The 18,896-nt window shown below is 42.4% G+C and overlaps 1 protein-coding gene across 2 annotated transcripts in view; it reads right to left on the bottom strand.

Moving 5' to 3' along the window:
* Positions 1 to 785: 785 nt before the first annotated feature.
* The window catches only part of rhbdl2 (rhomboid, veinlet-like 2 (Drosophila)), a 58,577-nt gene continuing 40,466 nt past the window's right edge, over positions 786 to 18,896 (bottom strand). For both annotated transcript variants that reach the window (XM_072247245.1, XM_072247246.1), the window contains exons 6-8: positions 15,806 to 15,866; positions 9,789 to 9,850; positions 786 to 5,077 (exon numbers count right to left, since the gene is read on the bottom strand). In XM_072247245.1, coding sequence (XP_072103346.1) covers positions 4,892 to 5,077; positions 9,789 to 9,850; positions 15,806 to 15,866 — 309 coding nt within the window. In that variant the 3' untranslated portion in view covers positions 786 to 4,891. The remainder of the gene's footprint in view (positions 5,078 to 9,788; positions 9,851 to 15,805; positions 15,867 to 18,896) is intronic.

Below are 18,896 nucleotides of genomic sequence, written 5' to 3'. Positions count from 1 at the left end.
TAGATAGATAAATAAACGATCAAGAAGATTAAATACCTCATAGATCCTTGTGTTCACTATAATAGTCAATGGCTAGAATAGCTTATCTATCAAAACACTCCAGCATTGATAGTGTGGCCTGTGCCAAACTATATAAATGTGATTTTTAAAAACTGGAATGCTGACACGAATAATCTGCTTCTGGTATCACTGAACTGAAAAGGAATCTTGTTCAGCTACATCAGAGACCTGGAGCTACATTCGTGACTCTGAACCACTAGTGATGGGATGATGTTCAGGATTATGCAGATCCCAGTAAATCTGCATGTATTCTGTTGAAAATATAAAAATACAGGTACTCTTTGTAATAATGGAAACATTTGGAGAAATTCACCGCTTTAGTTATATCCCAGTTAATTTTGCCTTTATACGGCTTTTATGGGAAAGAAAACTTCCGTATTATTTAATGTAGCTAATTATGAACCTTGACTGTACATTGTTCTGAACTTAATTTAGAACATAGAAATTTACAGCACATTACAGGCCCTTCGGCCCACAATGTTGTGCTGACTATGTAACCTACTCTAGAGACTGCCTGGAATTTCTCTATTTTTTTTTAGCAATAATAAAACTTTTAAAACAAACCTATAATTTTGGGAGACTTTCACCTGGATGCTCATACACTTCTAAATGAATCCAAAGCAGGGTGAAGTATGAGTGCAATAAAATACACTACCCGTGCATCATTTAAGGAGTATAGTTTCACTTTAAAATCCAGTTTATTTTTCACGATCAAAGCATGTACAGGTAAATTAATTATTTAGGTGCTTTAGATGTTAATAGGCAAAACTGGCATCAAGATTATTTTAAAATATAGCAATTTCTCCACTTACAAACACTTAATTTACAACAGCGTCTTAGGATACTTGTCTTAGATACCTGGAAATATTTTTCACTATAACAAGTTGTGCAGGAATTGTGCAGACATTCTCAGCCTTTCCAGCTTACCAAATTTTGCTCAATAAAGCTTTTGCCAGGATTGTATCCCTTCCATTATTCAAGGAAAAGATGTAAATGAGAGGTTCACAGTTCTGCCCTGGCTTTCAGAAAAGGATCGAGACTGGACTGCAGCATACTTGTTGGTCAGAAACTACAAAAGTGGTTCTGTTCTTTATTATATTTAAAACAAAATGATACATGACAGATGGAGTCAAATGGTGTCATAAATTCGACCCTGGATTCACTGAGAGGAGAACACAGGTACATTTGGGGTTCTAAAAGACATGTTACTATTGGCTACAGTATGTGCTACTTAACTGACCAGCAGACAATATTTTCAATGATGAAAATTCGTTAAACACATTTTACTTATTAAGGTATTAAAACTGTAAATAGACATTTAAAACTTGCCAACAGATATAAAAATTATAGAGTTTACCATTTACAAATGTATGTTATTTGAAATGTTTTAAATGATATTTTTTTGAAAACTTTCACTGAAATAAAGTGAATAAAGATGGTCTATTTATAAATTAGCCTTTGTAAAAGCAAAATGTGTGTGCATCCATTGTGGGAGGAGCCAGCAAATTGTTCCCATTCATCAATTTTCAAATGTTGTAATTTCTTTATTTCCCCAAACAAACAGGTGCCATTGACTTTCTCTCCAGCATCACTGAGGACAGAAGATTGAAGCATGACTATACTGGCTGTGCAATAAAGGCAAAAATAAATTTGTCCAAACAGTGCAACTTACCAAGGGTGAATCAAGGTCAGCCTGTCAGAACAGCAGTTTTAGTTTGTCTTCTATCAGCCATTCCAGCACAGACTTTGATTGAGTGTCATTGGTTCATAATGCCTCTAATCTACAAAACTTGAATCAACGTCTGTGGTAAAGATGTAGTGAAACTTGTCAAGAGTGATGAGACTTGGGTGTGGTATGTCATAGATGGATGAGCTCCTGTCATAATTTAAACATGATTGGTACATAAAGGGCAGGTCACCAAACTAATGTAATCTCCTATACAGGTGTCAGGAACATCCTGTTGATAAAAATAAATCAAAGGTACCTGCATTCCCACAAAGAAAAAGTTCACTTCTTCACTACTTTGCAGGACAACGATTCTCGTTAAATGTGCAACTGCACACCTGGGTTATCAGCTTCTAAGTAGCAAGTCCATCAGTGAACATGATGGTTCTGATATTTCCCACATTTCAGGCACATCCAATGTGACAGGTGGATTTACTGGAATTTAAACAGTACTGCACCCACCACTCTCAGAACAGGAGTCTCCTTGTTTTGAACAATTACAGATTCGGAACATTGAATTACAGAAGCCAGGATCTCTTCGTCTAATCAAATGCTACTTTGGAGAACTTGGGAGAACCCTCACACAACCTTTCAAGTTACTTCTAAAATACTGTAGGGCTGTGATGTGTCTGGTGTGGTGGTGTGGTGGTGTAGTGGGTAGTGCTTATCACTCTCACTTCCAGCTTCCACCGCTGGATAGCAGTCTTGCGGAAAGGAGAGCTGAATGTGTGAGTCTCTCCCTGCCAGTACAGAGCCTCTCCAACAGCAAACCTCATGTCGACCCTCCTCGCTGGCGACACACGGAAACTGAATTCCTTTCGGACTCAGGCTTAACTCAGAGGACGGGGAGGAGGCCTGGCCCCTGCACATGTAGCACTGCACATGTGGACATGCCCTGGTGCTCGTGAACCAGGTCCGCAGCTTTGGGCAAATAGCCCCACTGCCTTCTGGGCAGCCTCGGGAGAGACAAAGGCTACGTAAGTAAACCCAGGCAGCAAGTCCAGAGTGGAGACCCTAAGGCAGCTGGACGTCATTGAACATCCTTCCAGCAGCTCCTGCCGCCAAACTGGTGTCAAACGTATGGCTTCATAAGCTTTCCTTTGGACTAGGCAGGTGAGACCGAGAGGGGGATCTTGACGACTGGGCATCTCAGGATCTCCATACCTTCCACCCAGGCTTGTGATGATGATCGTCATCACCCATTGTCCTCCCAGACAAATGGATGCCAACCAGCACCACAAAATACTATTTACAATGTAATATCAAATATGCTTCTAACCTCTGTCTCTGACAACTGATACACACCCCATAATATTGCCATGAATATTTCGGCCTTGTTGATATGACCTTAATATATGATACGGCTTTCCTCAGTGCAAGCTCCCCTCCCGAATTATGGAGAGGTACTCCATCATTTTCCATCCATTGAAATTAACAGTCAAAAGCAGCCATACTCCTGGTAAATGTCTTCAGCTGACACAGGTACATGACAGAAAGGAAGTAGCAAAATTACCTGTTACATATCCATTCAGTAAAGTATAATGTAAATAAACCTATGTATATATGTTCTGTTATCAAATGTCAAAAGAACAATATCCAATAACATATACATTTCTTTTCATTTACATATAAAAGCAGAAAGCAATTTTAATCTACAATAATTCTAGTAATATGGCAGTTCCGGAACGAAGTCCTCACATACTTAATGCTATATTTCAAACATAATATCAGCCTTCACTGCACATCTATTTTCTCGCCATTGCGCACAGTTTTTTTAAGATTACAATGATTTTGTATCCATTATGATCTTCAGGCAGATACTGCAATTTTTAAATTTCCAATTAGTCACTTGTCAAGTCAAGGGAAATGCTGTCTTCTGCACTCTGGTTGATCTTTCATTCATCCTGTTATAGTTATTATTCTATAGATTTGCTGAGTATGTCCATAGGTAAATGAATCTCAGGGTTGTATATGGTGACATACATGCACTTTGATACTTTGAACTTTGAAAATAGATTCAAAAACTTATTGACTCAAAATATGAATTCCATTGACTTTTAATAATCATAGATAAAAGAGGAGCTATTACTGCAAGTATATACTGGAGGGAAAAAGAGTAAGGCTTCCTTGGACTATACAGAAAACTACTGAACCGAAGGGAATCAATGGCCATGGGGTTCAGGCAGGAAGATGGAAATAATGGAGTGGCCTGGAAAATGACGGTCTCTCAATAAGAATGTCATAGAAGCAACGGACGCCATCTGAGTATCAGAAGAGTTCAGAAAAGTATCACAACAGATTTGTTGATCAGAGTAAAGTAATGGTGAACAAGACCTTAGATACCTACAGAATCATCTAGATACAGAGATCATTTAAAAACGGACTTCCGGAGGAGCAGAGGAAGTGGCTGGAATTTTTGGAGAATTCTGCAACAGAAGTTTAAGGATCCAGTTTTGAAAATTCTAATTCTCTAAATTTCTAAATCCGTACGTAGCCAAATTCTAGATATCAATGCAGATAATTCCATTGGGTATACAGTTCAGCTTCTGGCTCACCCCTTCAGGGTGGTGACTATTTTGTTGTGCAAGGGTCTGCAACTTTGGAACCAGAGGCAGAGAAAACAGTAATGGTAGTCCTTCCTGATGGACAGATTAATTGGCCGTTGTAAATTGTCCATAGGGTATAGGTGAGTCAATGCTTATGCGGCGAGAATAAAAAGTAAGAATTTATGTAGGAATCGTGTAATCGGTTGGTTAATGGTCAGCAAGGGCTAGATGGAACAAATGTCCTGTTTCCTTGCTCTGTGAGTCTATGAAAGAAGGAAGCTTATAGGACTATCAGAAATACAGCACCATAGAACTGATCGACAAAATAGACCAGTCTTTCACTCAGTTTTCTCCTTCTCCATGACATGACGAGGTGATCAATAAAGTACAATCTTACGCTCATGGCAAGGATTAATGGTAAGTCACCAGTATTGTGTGATGTCGTGCAAGATGATTGTTCCAACTGTCTTGTCCACGTGGTGTTGTTAATAAACCATCCATATTACTGTACATTTTAAAAGAACAATAAGACCAATGCATTATTCTTTCCCTTTTCTTTTTAAGAAAGAGGAGCAGGAGACAGAAAGATATTGAATATGACAGCAAACAACACACACGCGACATAGGCTAAAATCGAAACCCAGAATCTGGGGTCCTTCAACAGTTTCTGGTCATAGCAGCTGAAAACCACGTAGCCAATTGTCATTCCAGCTAAGCCGCCTGCAATGTGAGCCACAAAGGATACCTGTAGGGAGTAAGAATCCCGATATTAGAACAAGGAATTAAAGTACACTTCTGTTGTTGTTCAGCCGTCAAGTTGAGTCCAACTCTTCCCAACCTCATGGACCATAGGGTCCATAGGGTTTTCATGGCAAGATACGGAAGTAAGATGGCCTGATTTGTTGATCTACCTTCAGTCACTGGAGCTTAAGAAGAACGATTGCCATAGAAACACTGTGCTATGTTTCCCACCATCTGCTTGCTGACTAAAAAGGTTGTGTGTTCATGTAGGAAGTGGCCTTTTTTGCTCTGCACAGGTGCAAAATATAATGCTTAAAGTGAAAGCAGCTCTTCTCATCCCCCATGAATATCACTCACAAGAAATTAATTTACATTATTTTGTATATTAAAATTGTCGCAAAACTGTTGCACAGTGATGTTATTGCACTGTTGCTTAGGGGGCAAAATTTAACCCTGGAGACACAAGAGTAATCTTGTCAATACTGCACGCTACCATGCGGCATGTAATTTAGTTAATGCTTCTATCCTAACTTCACAGTGAATATCAACTTTCAGCAGATTTGGCCCAGTACATCACGGGTAAAGCCCTTCCAACCATTGAGCACATCCACATGAAACACTGTCGTAGAGAAGCAGCATCCTCACCACGCTCTTTTCTCACGGCTGCCATCAGGCAGAAGGTACAGGAGCCTCAGGACTTGCACTACCAGGTTCAAGAACAGTTACTACCCCTCAACCATCAAGCTCTTGAACAAAAGAAGATAACTACACTCACTTGCCCCATCATTGAGATGTTCCCACAACCAATGATCTCACTTTAAGGACTCTTTATCTCATGTTCTTGTTATTTATTGCTATTTATTTATATTTGCACTTGCACAGTTTGTTGTCTTCTGCACTCTGGTTGATCTTTCACTGATCCTGTTATAGTTACTATTCTATAGATTTGTAGCGTATGCCTGCAGAAAACTTGATCTCAGAGTTGTAGTTGGTGACATATATGTACATTGATAATAAAATTTATTTTGAACTTAACTTTGAATATTGTCTAAAGGAAGGGGTTCCCAACCTGCGGTCCACAGACCCCTTGGGTAAGGGTAGAGGTCTATGGCATAAAAAAGGTTGGGAACCCCTGGTCTAACGCTTTCAAAATCTTTGAGATAATTACAAACATACTTCTCAACTTTGATGCATTGCAGGGAGTGCTAGAAACAGGAATCCCTTTCAGAATTCTGAATTACTCCCATTGCTGTTATAATTATTCCAGTCTCTAAATTAATTAAAATTAGATCCTCATCTGCTTGCTTCTCAACTTAAACAATTATTTGGTATCACCTTAAATGTGTTTCCATGGGACAATAACCTCTGGCAAGACCATTCCATTTTTGGAACTAATCTCCATATCACTTTGTGAAAATGTTCCGAGTATTTCATTTGCATGCTACACACGCTGGTATTTTTATAGGTTGAAGCCTGTTATTGTGTGCTGCTGCCACCGAAGGAGGAGTTTTAAAAAAGTGTTATTACAGGTCCTGGTTGTTATTAATTAGAATTACAGCTCTAGTAAAGCACCACGCAGTGCAGATACACTCACTTCCTTTACACAGTTTATGCTTGGAGACTTTAGTTCTTACCTTCTACAGGCATCTGTGGGTTCAGTTTGTCAAAGCAGGGGTTAAAGGAAGTCTCAGCAAGCCATGGCAGCAAGGAAGGAAAGCCAGAAGAGTATTAATCTAACTCACCAAAGGCATTACAAGGCTGAAAGAGCAGGGCAATGAATGCAGTTACAGCCACTGTTAAACTTCAGAAATATTCCACCTCGGGATGTTTCCAAGCAAGTGAAGTCAATTATAATTCCACTAATATACATTTGTTCTTAATAATCTGGATTGTGAACCCAACCAACGCAACTGATAATGATGAGTGGACATTGTCCAAGGTTTTGCTGCTTATTACAATGTCTATAAGCTCCACATGGAACGCTATAGAACATGTAAGACTAGTGACACACACGAAATGCTGGTGGAAGGCAGCAGGCCAGACAGCATCCATAGGAAGAAGCACAGTCAACGTATCGGGCCGAGAGCCTTCGTCCTGACTGTGCTTCTGAAACTAGGATGCTTGGTAAGTTCACAGTGACATTGCAAGGGTAATTTTGAGTGGATAATGATGTAAAACAGATGGCCACATCACCCAATAAAAACCGCAAACTAAACAAAGGTCATCCAAGTGACGCAATGACCCCAAAGAGTTTCCTCACTGTAAATACCAACTTAATTCAAAATAATCAGATGAAGGTTGCTTCTGGGAGCAGACTTGGAGAAGTTAGTTTATAAAGACTCTGTTACCCAGGTGGCATTCGGCAGAGGAACTGGATCACAATACAATTCAGCAAACCGATGCTCAGAACTTCGAGCAGTTAGAGGCTGCACCACAAGATCTCATTTAGCATATGGATGAGAGTATTTTTCATGTAACTGTTTTAGAGGTTAGCAGCTGGTCCTAGTGGTTACATGTGTGGATCCAATGTTTGCACATTGCTCTGGAGAAGGAAAGTACTCTTAAGTAGATCCCTCTGGTCTAACAAGTCCAAAACGCTGATCCCTCGCTGATTGCTCCTGAGTCCGTTCAACCATCAATCGCTATGAAATCTCCCCCCTGTCACCTCTACACCATTCAACCATCAATTACTAAGTGAAATCTCCCCTTATGTTATCCCTTCACCATTCAAACATCAATCACTGTGAAATCTCCCCATTCTCTACACCATGCTTACCCAACCATCCACCACTCTAGCAAGATCTCCCTTGACATTATCCTTATCCTTATAGCTATTACTGTTGGCGTCCTGACATTGCTACTATATCCATTGAGCGCATGCGTTAGAATTCGCTGGCTATATCTCTACAACACAAAAACAGCAACACACGTGATCTTCTAGTGACTATCAGAAAGGACTGAGAAGATATCTAGAAGGTAATTTCTCTTGGGAATGAAATCAAAACCAGGGACCTTAAACATTACAGGGAATTCTGGAGAAAGTTCTTTATCCACAGACTGGTGGGAATGCAGAACTTGCTAGAACTGGGAGTAGCTGAGGTTCAGTACTGTGCAAAAGTTTTAGACACCCTAATTTTTTAAAATATGGCTTCAGCTGGTATGGTCTCCACAGAACCCTGATCTCAACATCATCGAGGTTGTCAGGGATTACTTGGAGAGACAGAAGTAAGCGAGACAGCCAAAGTCGGCAGAAGAACTGTAGTAAGTTCTCCAAGGTGCTTGGAACAACCTACCAGCTGATTTTCTTATAAAACTGCATGACAGTGTACCGAAGAGAATTGATGCAGTTTTAAAGGCAAAGGATGGTCACACCAGGTATTCATTTGATTTAGTATTTTACTGCTCTTTATAGTAATTTTTTTGATATTTAGAAAATTCTGATTTCATTATTTTTCGAAGCACCTTCGCCTTACAGAATTTTTTTACGCGTGCCCAAGACTTTTGCACAGTACTGTCTATAATAACGATGCATTTAGGGGCTAGCTGGAAGAACAGCTGAAGAAGAAAGGACTGTAAGACCTTTATTGTTAAATGTTGAGGGGACCAGGGGCGATCATGGATACACTGGCATGGATGTGCAGAAATAAGTGGCTTATTTCTCTGCTGCAAATGCTTTATTTTCATTTATTAGCAAGGACAGGAGAGCATTACAGTATAATGAAGAAGGAAGCCATTCCTCTGAAAATGAGATGTTTGCTTCCAGAGTTCTTAATGGGAACAGAAACAGAAAGGAAAATATTGGATATGAGATAAGAAGCAGGTGGAAGAATACACCTACATACTGCTTCAGGGTTTCTTCCTGCACTGGAAAATCTGATGAATGACAGAAGCTTTGTCATTGGGCAAGATACGCTCAGCAAGCATGCACAAGGTGTGGCACGTGGCCAAGCGGTTAGGGCGTTGGACTAGCGATCTGAAGGTCCTGGGTTCGAGCTCCGGCCGAGGCAGCGTGTGTGTCCTTGAGCAAGGCACTTAACCACACAATGCTCCAGTCTACCCAGCTGAGAATGGGTACCGGCAAAAATGCTGGGGGTTAACCTCGCGATAGACTGGCGTCCTATCCGGGGGGCGGGGGGGGGGGGGAGTCTCGTACTCTCAGTCGCTTCACGCCACAGAAGCTGGCATAAGCACTGGCCTGATGGGCCACAAGGCTCGTGACAGATTAAATACACACTTAAAGTGTGCACAAGGGTGAAATGATCAATAGGCAGCTCACGTGTTTTAATGACTATGGCTGAGTGATGATGTGAAAAACCCTTCTGATTATCAGCAGGTGGACGCCATTCCTAACTTGTCTCTGATAGGACAGCATGCTTTATGTGGAGGCTGGCGTTCTTTTCTGCACACCACACCCCCAGGGGAATAACAACCCGTAAACTGAGATTGTGGCATTTAAACCAGCGCCAAATTCAGCTGTAAAAATATAATCATTAACTTATGATAATTATACTACATTACTAAACAGGGAATTCTGGAAAAAGTTCTTTATCCACATAGCGGTCAGAATGTGTAACTTGCTAGCATGGGGAGTAGCTGAGGCACAGTACTGTCACTGTTACACAAACATTCTGTTTAATCCTTGGAATAAACCATTACATGTAGTAAACAAGAATATATCAGTTTTAAAAGGTTGTAATTAAACCCATAATACTTACACGGAAGCTATTCCCTTCAACAAAGAATCTTCTGTATAGGGCAAAGCCTGCATCAGTGCCCACTGAAATAAATAAAACCGTTTTATAAATATACTATAAACAATATATAGGCCAATAACAACAGTGACTGGTACTAAATATTTTAGAACCAGGGCCCCAAAATCTGTGTATACAATGTACCCTTGTTCTTCAGTGCAGTGAATGAAGACTATATTGTAGGAAGTACCTTCTTTCTGGAGTGAATACACTTAAACTGATTTCATTCATGGAAGAACCATTAAAACAAACCAACTGTGTTGAACCAAGAATTGGATATTTTAAATAGAACATAAGTATACAATGTGGAGGGAAGTACAATCCTCATTCAAGTGGTTCATTAAAGCATTGGTGAGTGAGAGACACGTCAGTTTGTTTTTTGCAAGACCACCCAGCAGCCAAATTCCGCTGTACAATGCTCTTCCACAGCAGCAGTAATACATCTGGCCGGCCACAGTTGACTGGGGTACTTGACAGCTTTAGTATGGAGAGCTATGGGTGCTGGGTGCAGAGTGAGGGTGGGTCGGTACAAAGCACTGGGAAAGCCACATTAGAGGAGAGAGTAGCATTACAGAACAGGTAACATTAGACAACAGGACACCTGCCGGAGATGCAACGGAAGATGGAGGGAGGAGAAGATGGCGGCGTGAGGCAGCACGTGCGGCCTCTCCGGTGAAAATGATATCATATTTATTAAACAGGGGACCATGCACAATCCTGATTTGATGGAGACAGCTATAAGAAGCACGGAGGAACATCTGGAGAAACTTCTGAAATGCCCAGTTCGCTGCCGCTGCTACTGTGCGATCGAGAATCTCCAGAGGGGAAGGCCCCAAATCCTCAGCTTTGCCTGTTGCTAGCAGCCGGGGCTGGGGTCAAAGCACTCGGCAGAGGTGGTGCTCGGTGTCGGAGGGCTGGTCGGAGGCTCGAAGTTTTCGGACAGACTGAGAGTCGGACTGTGGTCGGGTACTTCCAGGACGCTGCATTGGCAAGTTTGCAGCGCTGGAAGCTCATGGCAGGAAGAGTTTTCTTCCTTCTACCATCTGTGTGAGATGTTGGGACTTTTGAGAGACTTTGAGACTTTTTTACTGTGCCCATGGACTGTTCTTCTATCAAATTACGGTATTGCTTGCACTGTTGTAACTATATGTTATAATTATGTGGTTTTTATCAGTTTTTCTGTCTTCATCTGTCTCGTGTTTCTGTGATATCATACTGGAGGAACATAGTATCATTTCTTGATGCATGCATTTCTAAATGACAATAAAAGAGGACTGCGGGTCCTCATAATCTAAAAAAAACTGGAGGGTGCTCCTCTGTGCCCACAAACAAGGTCCACTTTGACATGGGTAAAATGTCGCTCAGGGACTTCAAAAGGATCCACCGGCACCTGAACATTGCCTGCTGGCTCTCCACACAGGCTGCAGTCCAATCACGCACACCCCTTCTGAGGCCGTGCCACCCAAACTTTAGTGCGACCAGTTTCTGTGAGGCCTTCTGGCCCAGGTGCGAGAGGCCATGTATGGAGTCGAAAACAGTCCACCTCCAGTTTGCAGGCACGATGAGGTGAGGGCAACCGGTTGAGAAATCGTATAGAAAGGAAACCCCAGCTTTCCCGAACTAAATGTCCACCAACTGCAGGCCCATGACTACTGTTTAGTAAGCCTGGACCTCTGGGTCAGTAACCTGGCCAGCTGCCATGCCAGCATAGTCAACCCCTATGTGTACAGTCTCAGTGGCTGGTTGTAAGAGGCAATCAGCCAAGGCATTGTTTTTCCTCTTGATATGTTATATGGCTGATATGTAGGCCAGGTAGCGTTGCTGCTGTGCAGACCAAGGGTCTGATATTTTGGCCACGCGTGTACAAGGGGTTTGTGGTCAATGAATGCTGTGAAATGGCGACCCTCTAGAAGAGAACAAAAATGGCGGACAGCCAGATAGAGACGGAGAAGCTCACGGTGAAATGATGTACTTCCTCTCAGAGCTGCTGGCTGGAGAAGGCGAGCGGCTGCCACTCATCTCCGACCAACTGTTCGTGCACAGCACCCACCGCCTAGTCTGAAGCATCAGTAGTAATGGCTATGGGTGTGTTGGGGAAATGGGTGTGCCAGTAGGGTCACGTTGGAAAGAGCTTGTTTGGTATCATCAAATGCCCTGGTTATGTCTGCTGACCAGTCAAGCACATGATTAGGGGCGTTGCCTTTAAGCACACGACACAGGGGTAGCATAAATTCAGCAGCTTGCAGATTGAAGCGATGATAGAAATTCACCATGCCTAAAGACTCCTGTTGTTTGTTTATTTGTAGTTTGGGGTGGGTTGGGGTGGAAATCCATAATAGCCTCTATTTCTGATGGGAGGGGTTTCACACCTTCTGCAAAGATGTGTTGGCCAAGGAAGTCAATGGTTGACAACCTAAACTGGCATTTAACAGGGTTAGTGATCAACTTCCGCTAGCTTAAACACTCGAAAAATGTGCAGAGATGAGATAAGTTTTCGGATTTAGACGCAGTTGTAACAAGTATGTCTTGTAAAGTAAAGACATCTGTTAGTCTTGCAAGACCATGGATCTGTGCCTGGAAAGTCTTCACTCTCCAGGGCGCAGGCCTGGGCAAGGTTGTATGGAAGACCAGCAGTTGCCCATGCTGCAAGTCTACCCTCTCCACGACACCAATGTTGTCCAAGGGAAGGACATTAGGACCCATACAGCTTGGCACCAGTGTCGCCGCAGAGCAATGTGTGATTAAGTGCCTTGCTCAAGGACACGACACGTTGCCTCGGCTGGAGCTCGAACTCACGACCTTCAGGTTGCTAGTCCAATGCTTTAACCACTTGGCCACATGCCCACAAGTATGTCATGAGGGGTAAACAAAAAGAACATCTCAGTCTTTTAATACAGAGTCCATGAGACATTGGAAAGCCTGTGCTGCAGTTTTCAGTCCAAATGACAAGTGTAGAAACTCTAAAAGGCCAAACAGGGTTATCATAGCTGTTTTGGGAATGTCTGAGCACACAGGCAACTGATGGTAGCCCCTAACTAGATCGACTTTAGGAAAAAATTAACTTTCTGGCTAAACATGCCACAAAGTCCTCGATGTGTGTGACCAGGTAACAATCGGGGGGTGGTGGCCTCATTAGGGTGTTGATCATCGCCACATGAGCAGCAACCACCATCAGACTTGGGGACATTATGGAAGGATGAAGCCCAGGTACAATTCTGAGTCTTTCCATGTGGGCAAACCCAGCCTTTACATTCGCCAGCTTTTCTGGGTCAAGTCTACCCACGCGGCCAGTTGTGGGAATGTAGTGCTCGACCCCATGCTTTGCGACGATAGTGGATAACGTGGGCTTGGCGAGGTCTGGGAATTCACCCGGCAGTCAAGAAAACTCAAATGCGGAGGTGAGTGCGCTTGGCAGAGTCATTGTGGGGAACTTACTGGGGCAGCAGGGTAATGCACCAAAGTCCTTGACATCCGCAAGCCGGCAGTTCATAAGGTCAACTAACAGTCATTGTGCACGCAGGAAATCTGCACCGAGCAAGTTCTCACCACTTCAGCCAGGACGAAGTCCCGTGTGTAATACCGACTAAGAGGCAACGCGTCACCTGTCGTGTCCCGTGAGTCTGGATCCTGCTGCCGTTGGCAGCTGCCAGCGATGTTTCGTCGCTCTTCGCCTTCTCATCAATAAGCAACGCTGGCTGCACAGTCACTTAAGCACGCATGTCTTAAGCATTCATAGAACACAGAAATCTACAGCACACTACAGGCCCTCGGCCCACAATGTTGTGCTGACCATGTAACCTACTCTAGAAACTGCCTAGAATTTCCCTACCGCATAGCCCTCTATTTCTCTAAGCTCCACGTACCCATCTGAGTGTCTCTTAAAAAACCCTACTGTATCTGCCTCTACCACTGTTGCTGGCAGTGCATTCCACACATCCACCACTCTTACCTCTGATGTCCCCCTTGTACCTACTTCCAAACACCTTAAAACTATGCCCCCTGAAAGAGTATCCATGATGAACAGTAGACGATCCAGGCAGCTAGAACCCACGGTGTTCACAGACCTCTGATGTCCTGATGCACTGGCACTGTCGAAGCTGCAAGGCGGTCAGCGCTTCCTAACTTTCGTACCAAAGCAAGCCTGGTAAAAGCACAGGCCCAGCGTTGCCTGTATCGCAGCTGCAGATGTCCTTATGTTGGGGGCTTTGCTGACCGGGTTTATTGAGGTGGAGAAAGGAGGAGGAATGATGCCCCGCTGCCTGGCTGAGTGTAGACTATAATCCATTTTAGCAAGCTTCCTATCGTCCATCACAGGTGCATTAGTGAGGGCTATGTAACTTGATCAGGCATTCGCTGCATGAAGAGTTCTTTAAAAATCAAACAAGGGTGGAGATTTCCCAGGAGAGACAGCTTGTGGTCCGTTAGCTCTGAAGGCCTAGCGTTGTCCAGACCAGGTATGCAGAGCAACTATTTGGCGCGCTCAGACTCCGATAGTCTAAAACCTGTCAAAGGTGAGTTTTCAGTGACCGATAATTTTGTGTTTAGGCAGGTGTTCAAGCAGATGTACCACTCTCACAGCCGTGGAGTTGCTAAGCGAAGCTACAACGTAGAAATACTTGGTGTTGTCAATGGTGATTTCTCGCAGCGCGAATCAGGCCTCAGTTTGTACAAACCAAGCGATGGCATTTTCAAAGCGACTGCGTTGGCCGACATGTTCAATAAACTCTGGAATCATCCTGGGGCACCGGGGGTCACCAGTGTAGATTTGTGCAAATCAAACAAATGTTCAATGAAACCCGTGGCACATTTTATTGAACTCCAAAATCTAAACACAAAATCACACTAAAAATCTTTACGTAATAACGTCATCACACCAGACCAGCCTTTTAAAGTGAAACCCCAACTTAATTGTGAATTATGTAAATCGCTCCCAGTTATGGTACCCTACAGCATAATTACATGAAGTTTTTTTTACCATGTTTTATGTTCTCTTTCTGGAGGCCAATAAGGGAATTGTTATATTTTCCCTTTGTGATTTAAAATGCCGCTGCTGTTTTATGTACAAAACCTATAGCTGTCCATTTTGGTTTGACTGTAGCTTTTCATTGATTCTGTTGTGTTTTTTTGTACCCACTGTGAATGCCTGTAAGAAAATGAATCTCAGGGTGGTATATGGTGACATATATGATAAATTGACTTTGAACTTGCATATGCATTCTACGCATGATGTGCCAGACATGCTGCCTGACGTCACTGCACATGTCTGACAGCCTCAGTCTGTGAGCATGCCGTGTGTTTGGAAAAATTGCAACAATGCTTAGAAGTGCACATTGCACACTGTCGAGTTTCAGATTAGCAGTCACGAGGCACAGCACGTGACCTTATGTCCACCACTCCCACCCTCTAGGGTGTGGACTTTGATGACACAGTCACCCCTGAGTGGATCGCTGCAGTTTGTATGGTAACGAGCAGCAGCCTACCACAGGTTTGGAAGGACCTGTCATGGAAGGCTTTGTAAGTTTCTCCATAACTTAGATGGTAGATACTACAGCGATGGCGCACTAGTTTGGCAGGAGTGACTGCTTAAATTGCTAACCAACCAGGCTCCAACTTACCCCGAGCGGAGACAAACTCTCGAGTTGCTGACGCTGCACTATCCGGACAAAGAGTGCTCTCTTGCCTCGGAGGAGGAGGAAAGGATTTGGGGCTGATTCACTTGGAGTCTCCAGCATGCTCTGAATACACCGTGTAATGCATGTTACTTAGGCATTTAGGTCTCCTCACTCTACGTTAACTAAGCCCCTCCTAACAGTGCTGTACCTCTGCTTAAAGCTACCAAGGATTGCTGACTGATTTTCTCTAACTGTACGGCAGCTGATAGCTACACCTCACTGGAAACTGGTGATGCTGGGTGGGTGAGGCTCCGGGAGACTCGTGCTGGGAGCATAGGCCACAATAATGCAACATTTAAGAACACTTACCTATTAACAAAATAGAGGCCAGTCTGAAAACACCAAATAGTGGCACCATTTGCTTAAAGTTCTGAAATCAAACGAAACAGATCAATCATAACACTATGATTGTGTTTAACCATGAGAAAGACTTTCTTTGTTTAAATACTATACCGTTAGAAGTTTGCACCAGAATTGCTCTATCCATTGTTGTAACAAAATCATTAACCAATTACCACATTTGTTAGGTCACGTCAGGCAGTTCAAAAGTATCATTTTATAATATGCTAATGCTTTAAGAGATTTCCTACGAGAGGAATGTATAGAATGTTTGGTTATTCAGCTGATGTGGGTAGATTTGCTGCTTTTACATCAAATTTCCCTCCCACTCTACTGGAGAACATCACGACCCTTTGCATCTCATTAAATCTCTGGGAGTGTTCATTAGCTTCACGATGTATGTAGCCACAGAAGCCGATCTCCGTTAACAAATCCTGAACAGCTCGTTTATTAACTGCCTCTGAGAATTTGATAAGTAACAGCCAGGTATCTTGGTTAAAAATGCCAGCCCTTCTGGGCCGGCTGGTGGTGCAACGACATCGGCGCTGGACCTGGGAGCGGAGTTTCCCGGGTTTGAAACCAGTCGGGTCCGCTCCCGAGTACGCTTTCCATCCGTGCTGGGTTGAGTGTCGAGATCGCAACTCGACTTCGTAAAATAAAGGGAAAAACACTGCGAAAATGTCTGTGTGAGGAGTGGCGCGCCACACAGTCTCTCTCTCTCTCCTGCTCCGCGCCTTGTACAAGTCATGAAAAAGACATCATCACAGACGCACGCACGCAGGCACATGCCAAAAAAAAAAATCCCAGCCCTTCACGGCAAGATCCAAATAATCTATTGGGAGCAAGCTCACATAGAGCATTGGCTTCTTGCAGATGGTTAATTGAATAGCTTAGTAAATGATAGATTCTCTTTACATTCATTAAATGCTATTCCTATACTACCACAGGGTGTTGGAATTCCTCTGAATGTTTTAAATGAAAAACTGGTATTAAACATGTGGGTCACTGACCAGATGAATACAAAATGGCTCCCATACAGCATTTCCTGGCAAAGCTCTTTCATCCTCTGTAGAAAGGAAATTATTTCTGAATATGTTTTTTCCTTTTGTTTCCATTGAATCCTGTGGATCTTTTGGCTGACTTCACTGATTAAGATAAAACTGTAACTCCGCAATGTCATCAAATGACTTCATTAAAGTAATCCAATAGAGTTAAACCTTTATCATATCTTAAATGATATTCGGCGAGTCGCATATTGGGTGGGCATTGTAGATTACAAATTGGCTTTTATTACCCACAGCCAAAATGTAAAGTTTACTGGTTCTATGTCCACAAAGATAGTCAATGAATGGAACTCACAAGAAAGGTAGAAGTATAGAGGATTCAGAATGAAAGCAGTTAAATGCACTTAAAGTACAAATCGATCATAACCTAATTGATTAGCATAACGGGCACAAGGAGTTAAATTACTTACTCCTGTCCTCTAAGAAATTCAGTTTTGCACGATGGTGGGACAGCTATAGTTTACATTAAGTCAAATAGGTCTACAGAGCAAGGTCCAAGTTACATTTAGTATTAAAGTATGTATGCAGTATACAACTCTGAGATTCGTCTTCTCCAGATAGCCATGGAAGCCGCTCAAAGAAAAACATCATGTCCCCACCCCCCACGTGAAAAAAAAACAAATTGCTCAAATGGCAACAAGAACATCAAATCCCACACCCCCGCGCAAAAAGCAAATAGTACAGACGGCAATAAGAATATCAAACCCCAAAGCCCTCCTCACAAAAAAAATCAAACAAATTGCACAGTGACAAGAAAGAACACAAAATCCAAACACAATGACATCAAATATCCACTGTTTGGAAATCTTGCTGAGGTTCTCTTTAATGAGAACTTTTATGATTCCTAATCACATGACACCTGCCTAATGACTGATTCTACTGATTCTCATTTAAAGATTTTTGAGAGCTTGGCTTAATTAACTTTCAAAACCAACCTGAGGCTGGGTAAAAGCACCTGATTCCACTAAAATGTACTTTCATTGCTGAATTCTAATTAAGAGGACTGTGCTGTAAATATTAACATATCCTTTTCTCTCTTCACCAAAGCTGAATAACTTTCTGTGTGCTGCTGGCATTTTCTGTACTAATGTTATTGAATGGAAGTCTGCAGTAGTTAGTAATCTATTAATCACTCAGTACACTGCTTTGTTACAGTCACCTTTGCTTTCCTTATAGGTGGGGTCAATCAATGACTCCAGGAAATGCCTGTTGATTTTCAGCACTACAAAGCAAAAGGCCGAACACCAGAATCAGGGTCCGGTTTAATATCAGCGGCATATATCTTGAAATTTGTTAACTTTGCGGCAGCAGTATAATGCAATACTTGATAATAGAAAAAAGCCTGTGAATTAAAGTATATATATGTATCTTGGAACTCTATGTGTGTGTGTGTGTGTGTGTGTGTATTAATTAAATTAATACACACACACACAGAGTTCCAAGAAAAAGTTTGTAAAATTACAATTTCTTGGTTTTCTGTATTAATTACTCATCAAATGTGGTCTGATCTTCATCTAAGTCACAATAACAGACAAACACAATCTCCCTAAGCTAATAACACACAAGCAATTCTACTTCTCCTCGTCAGTACTGAGTACACCATTTAAACAATCAATAGTCTAGGTTCAAACAAGTAGGTGAACCTCTGGGGTAATGCCTTCTACAAAAGCTTTTTGGAGTCAGGTGTTCCAATCAGTGAGATGAGATTGGAGGTGTGGGTTATAGAGGTGCCCTGCCCTGTGAAAAAGACACACAAAGTCAGGTTACTGACAGAGCCTGCACTTCTTGAGAAAGATCTGTTCATATGCACCATGCCTCAGTCAAAACAACTTTCAGAGGGCCTTAGAAGAAGAATTGTAGAGATGCATGAAGCTGGAAAAGACTACAACAGCATTTCTAAAGTCCCGATTGTTCATCAGTCCACAGTAAGTGAAATTGCCTACAAATGGAGGAAATTCAGTCCTGTTGTGTCCTGCAATGATTGCACCAAGTGCACA

Source organism: Mobula birostris, chromosome 30, assembly GCF_030028105.1.
Source record: "Mobula birostris isolate sMobBir1 chromosome 30, sMobBir1.hap1, whole genome shotgun sequence".
In the NCBI taxonomy this organism is placed as follows: Eukaryota; Metazoa; Chordata; class Chondrichthyes; order Myliobatiformes; family Myliobatidae; genus Mobula; species Mobula birostris.
The sequence above is the reverse complement of the archived record's forward strand: the minus strand, read 5'-3'. Positions and strand labels throughout refer to the sequence as shown.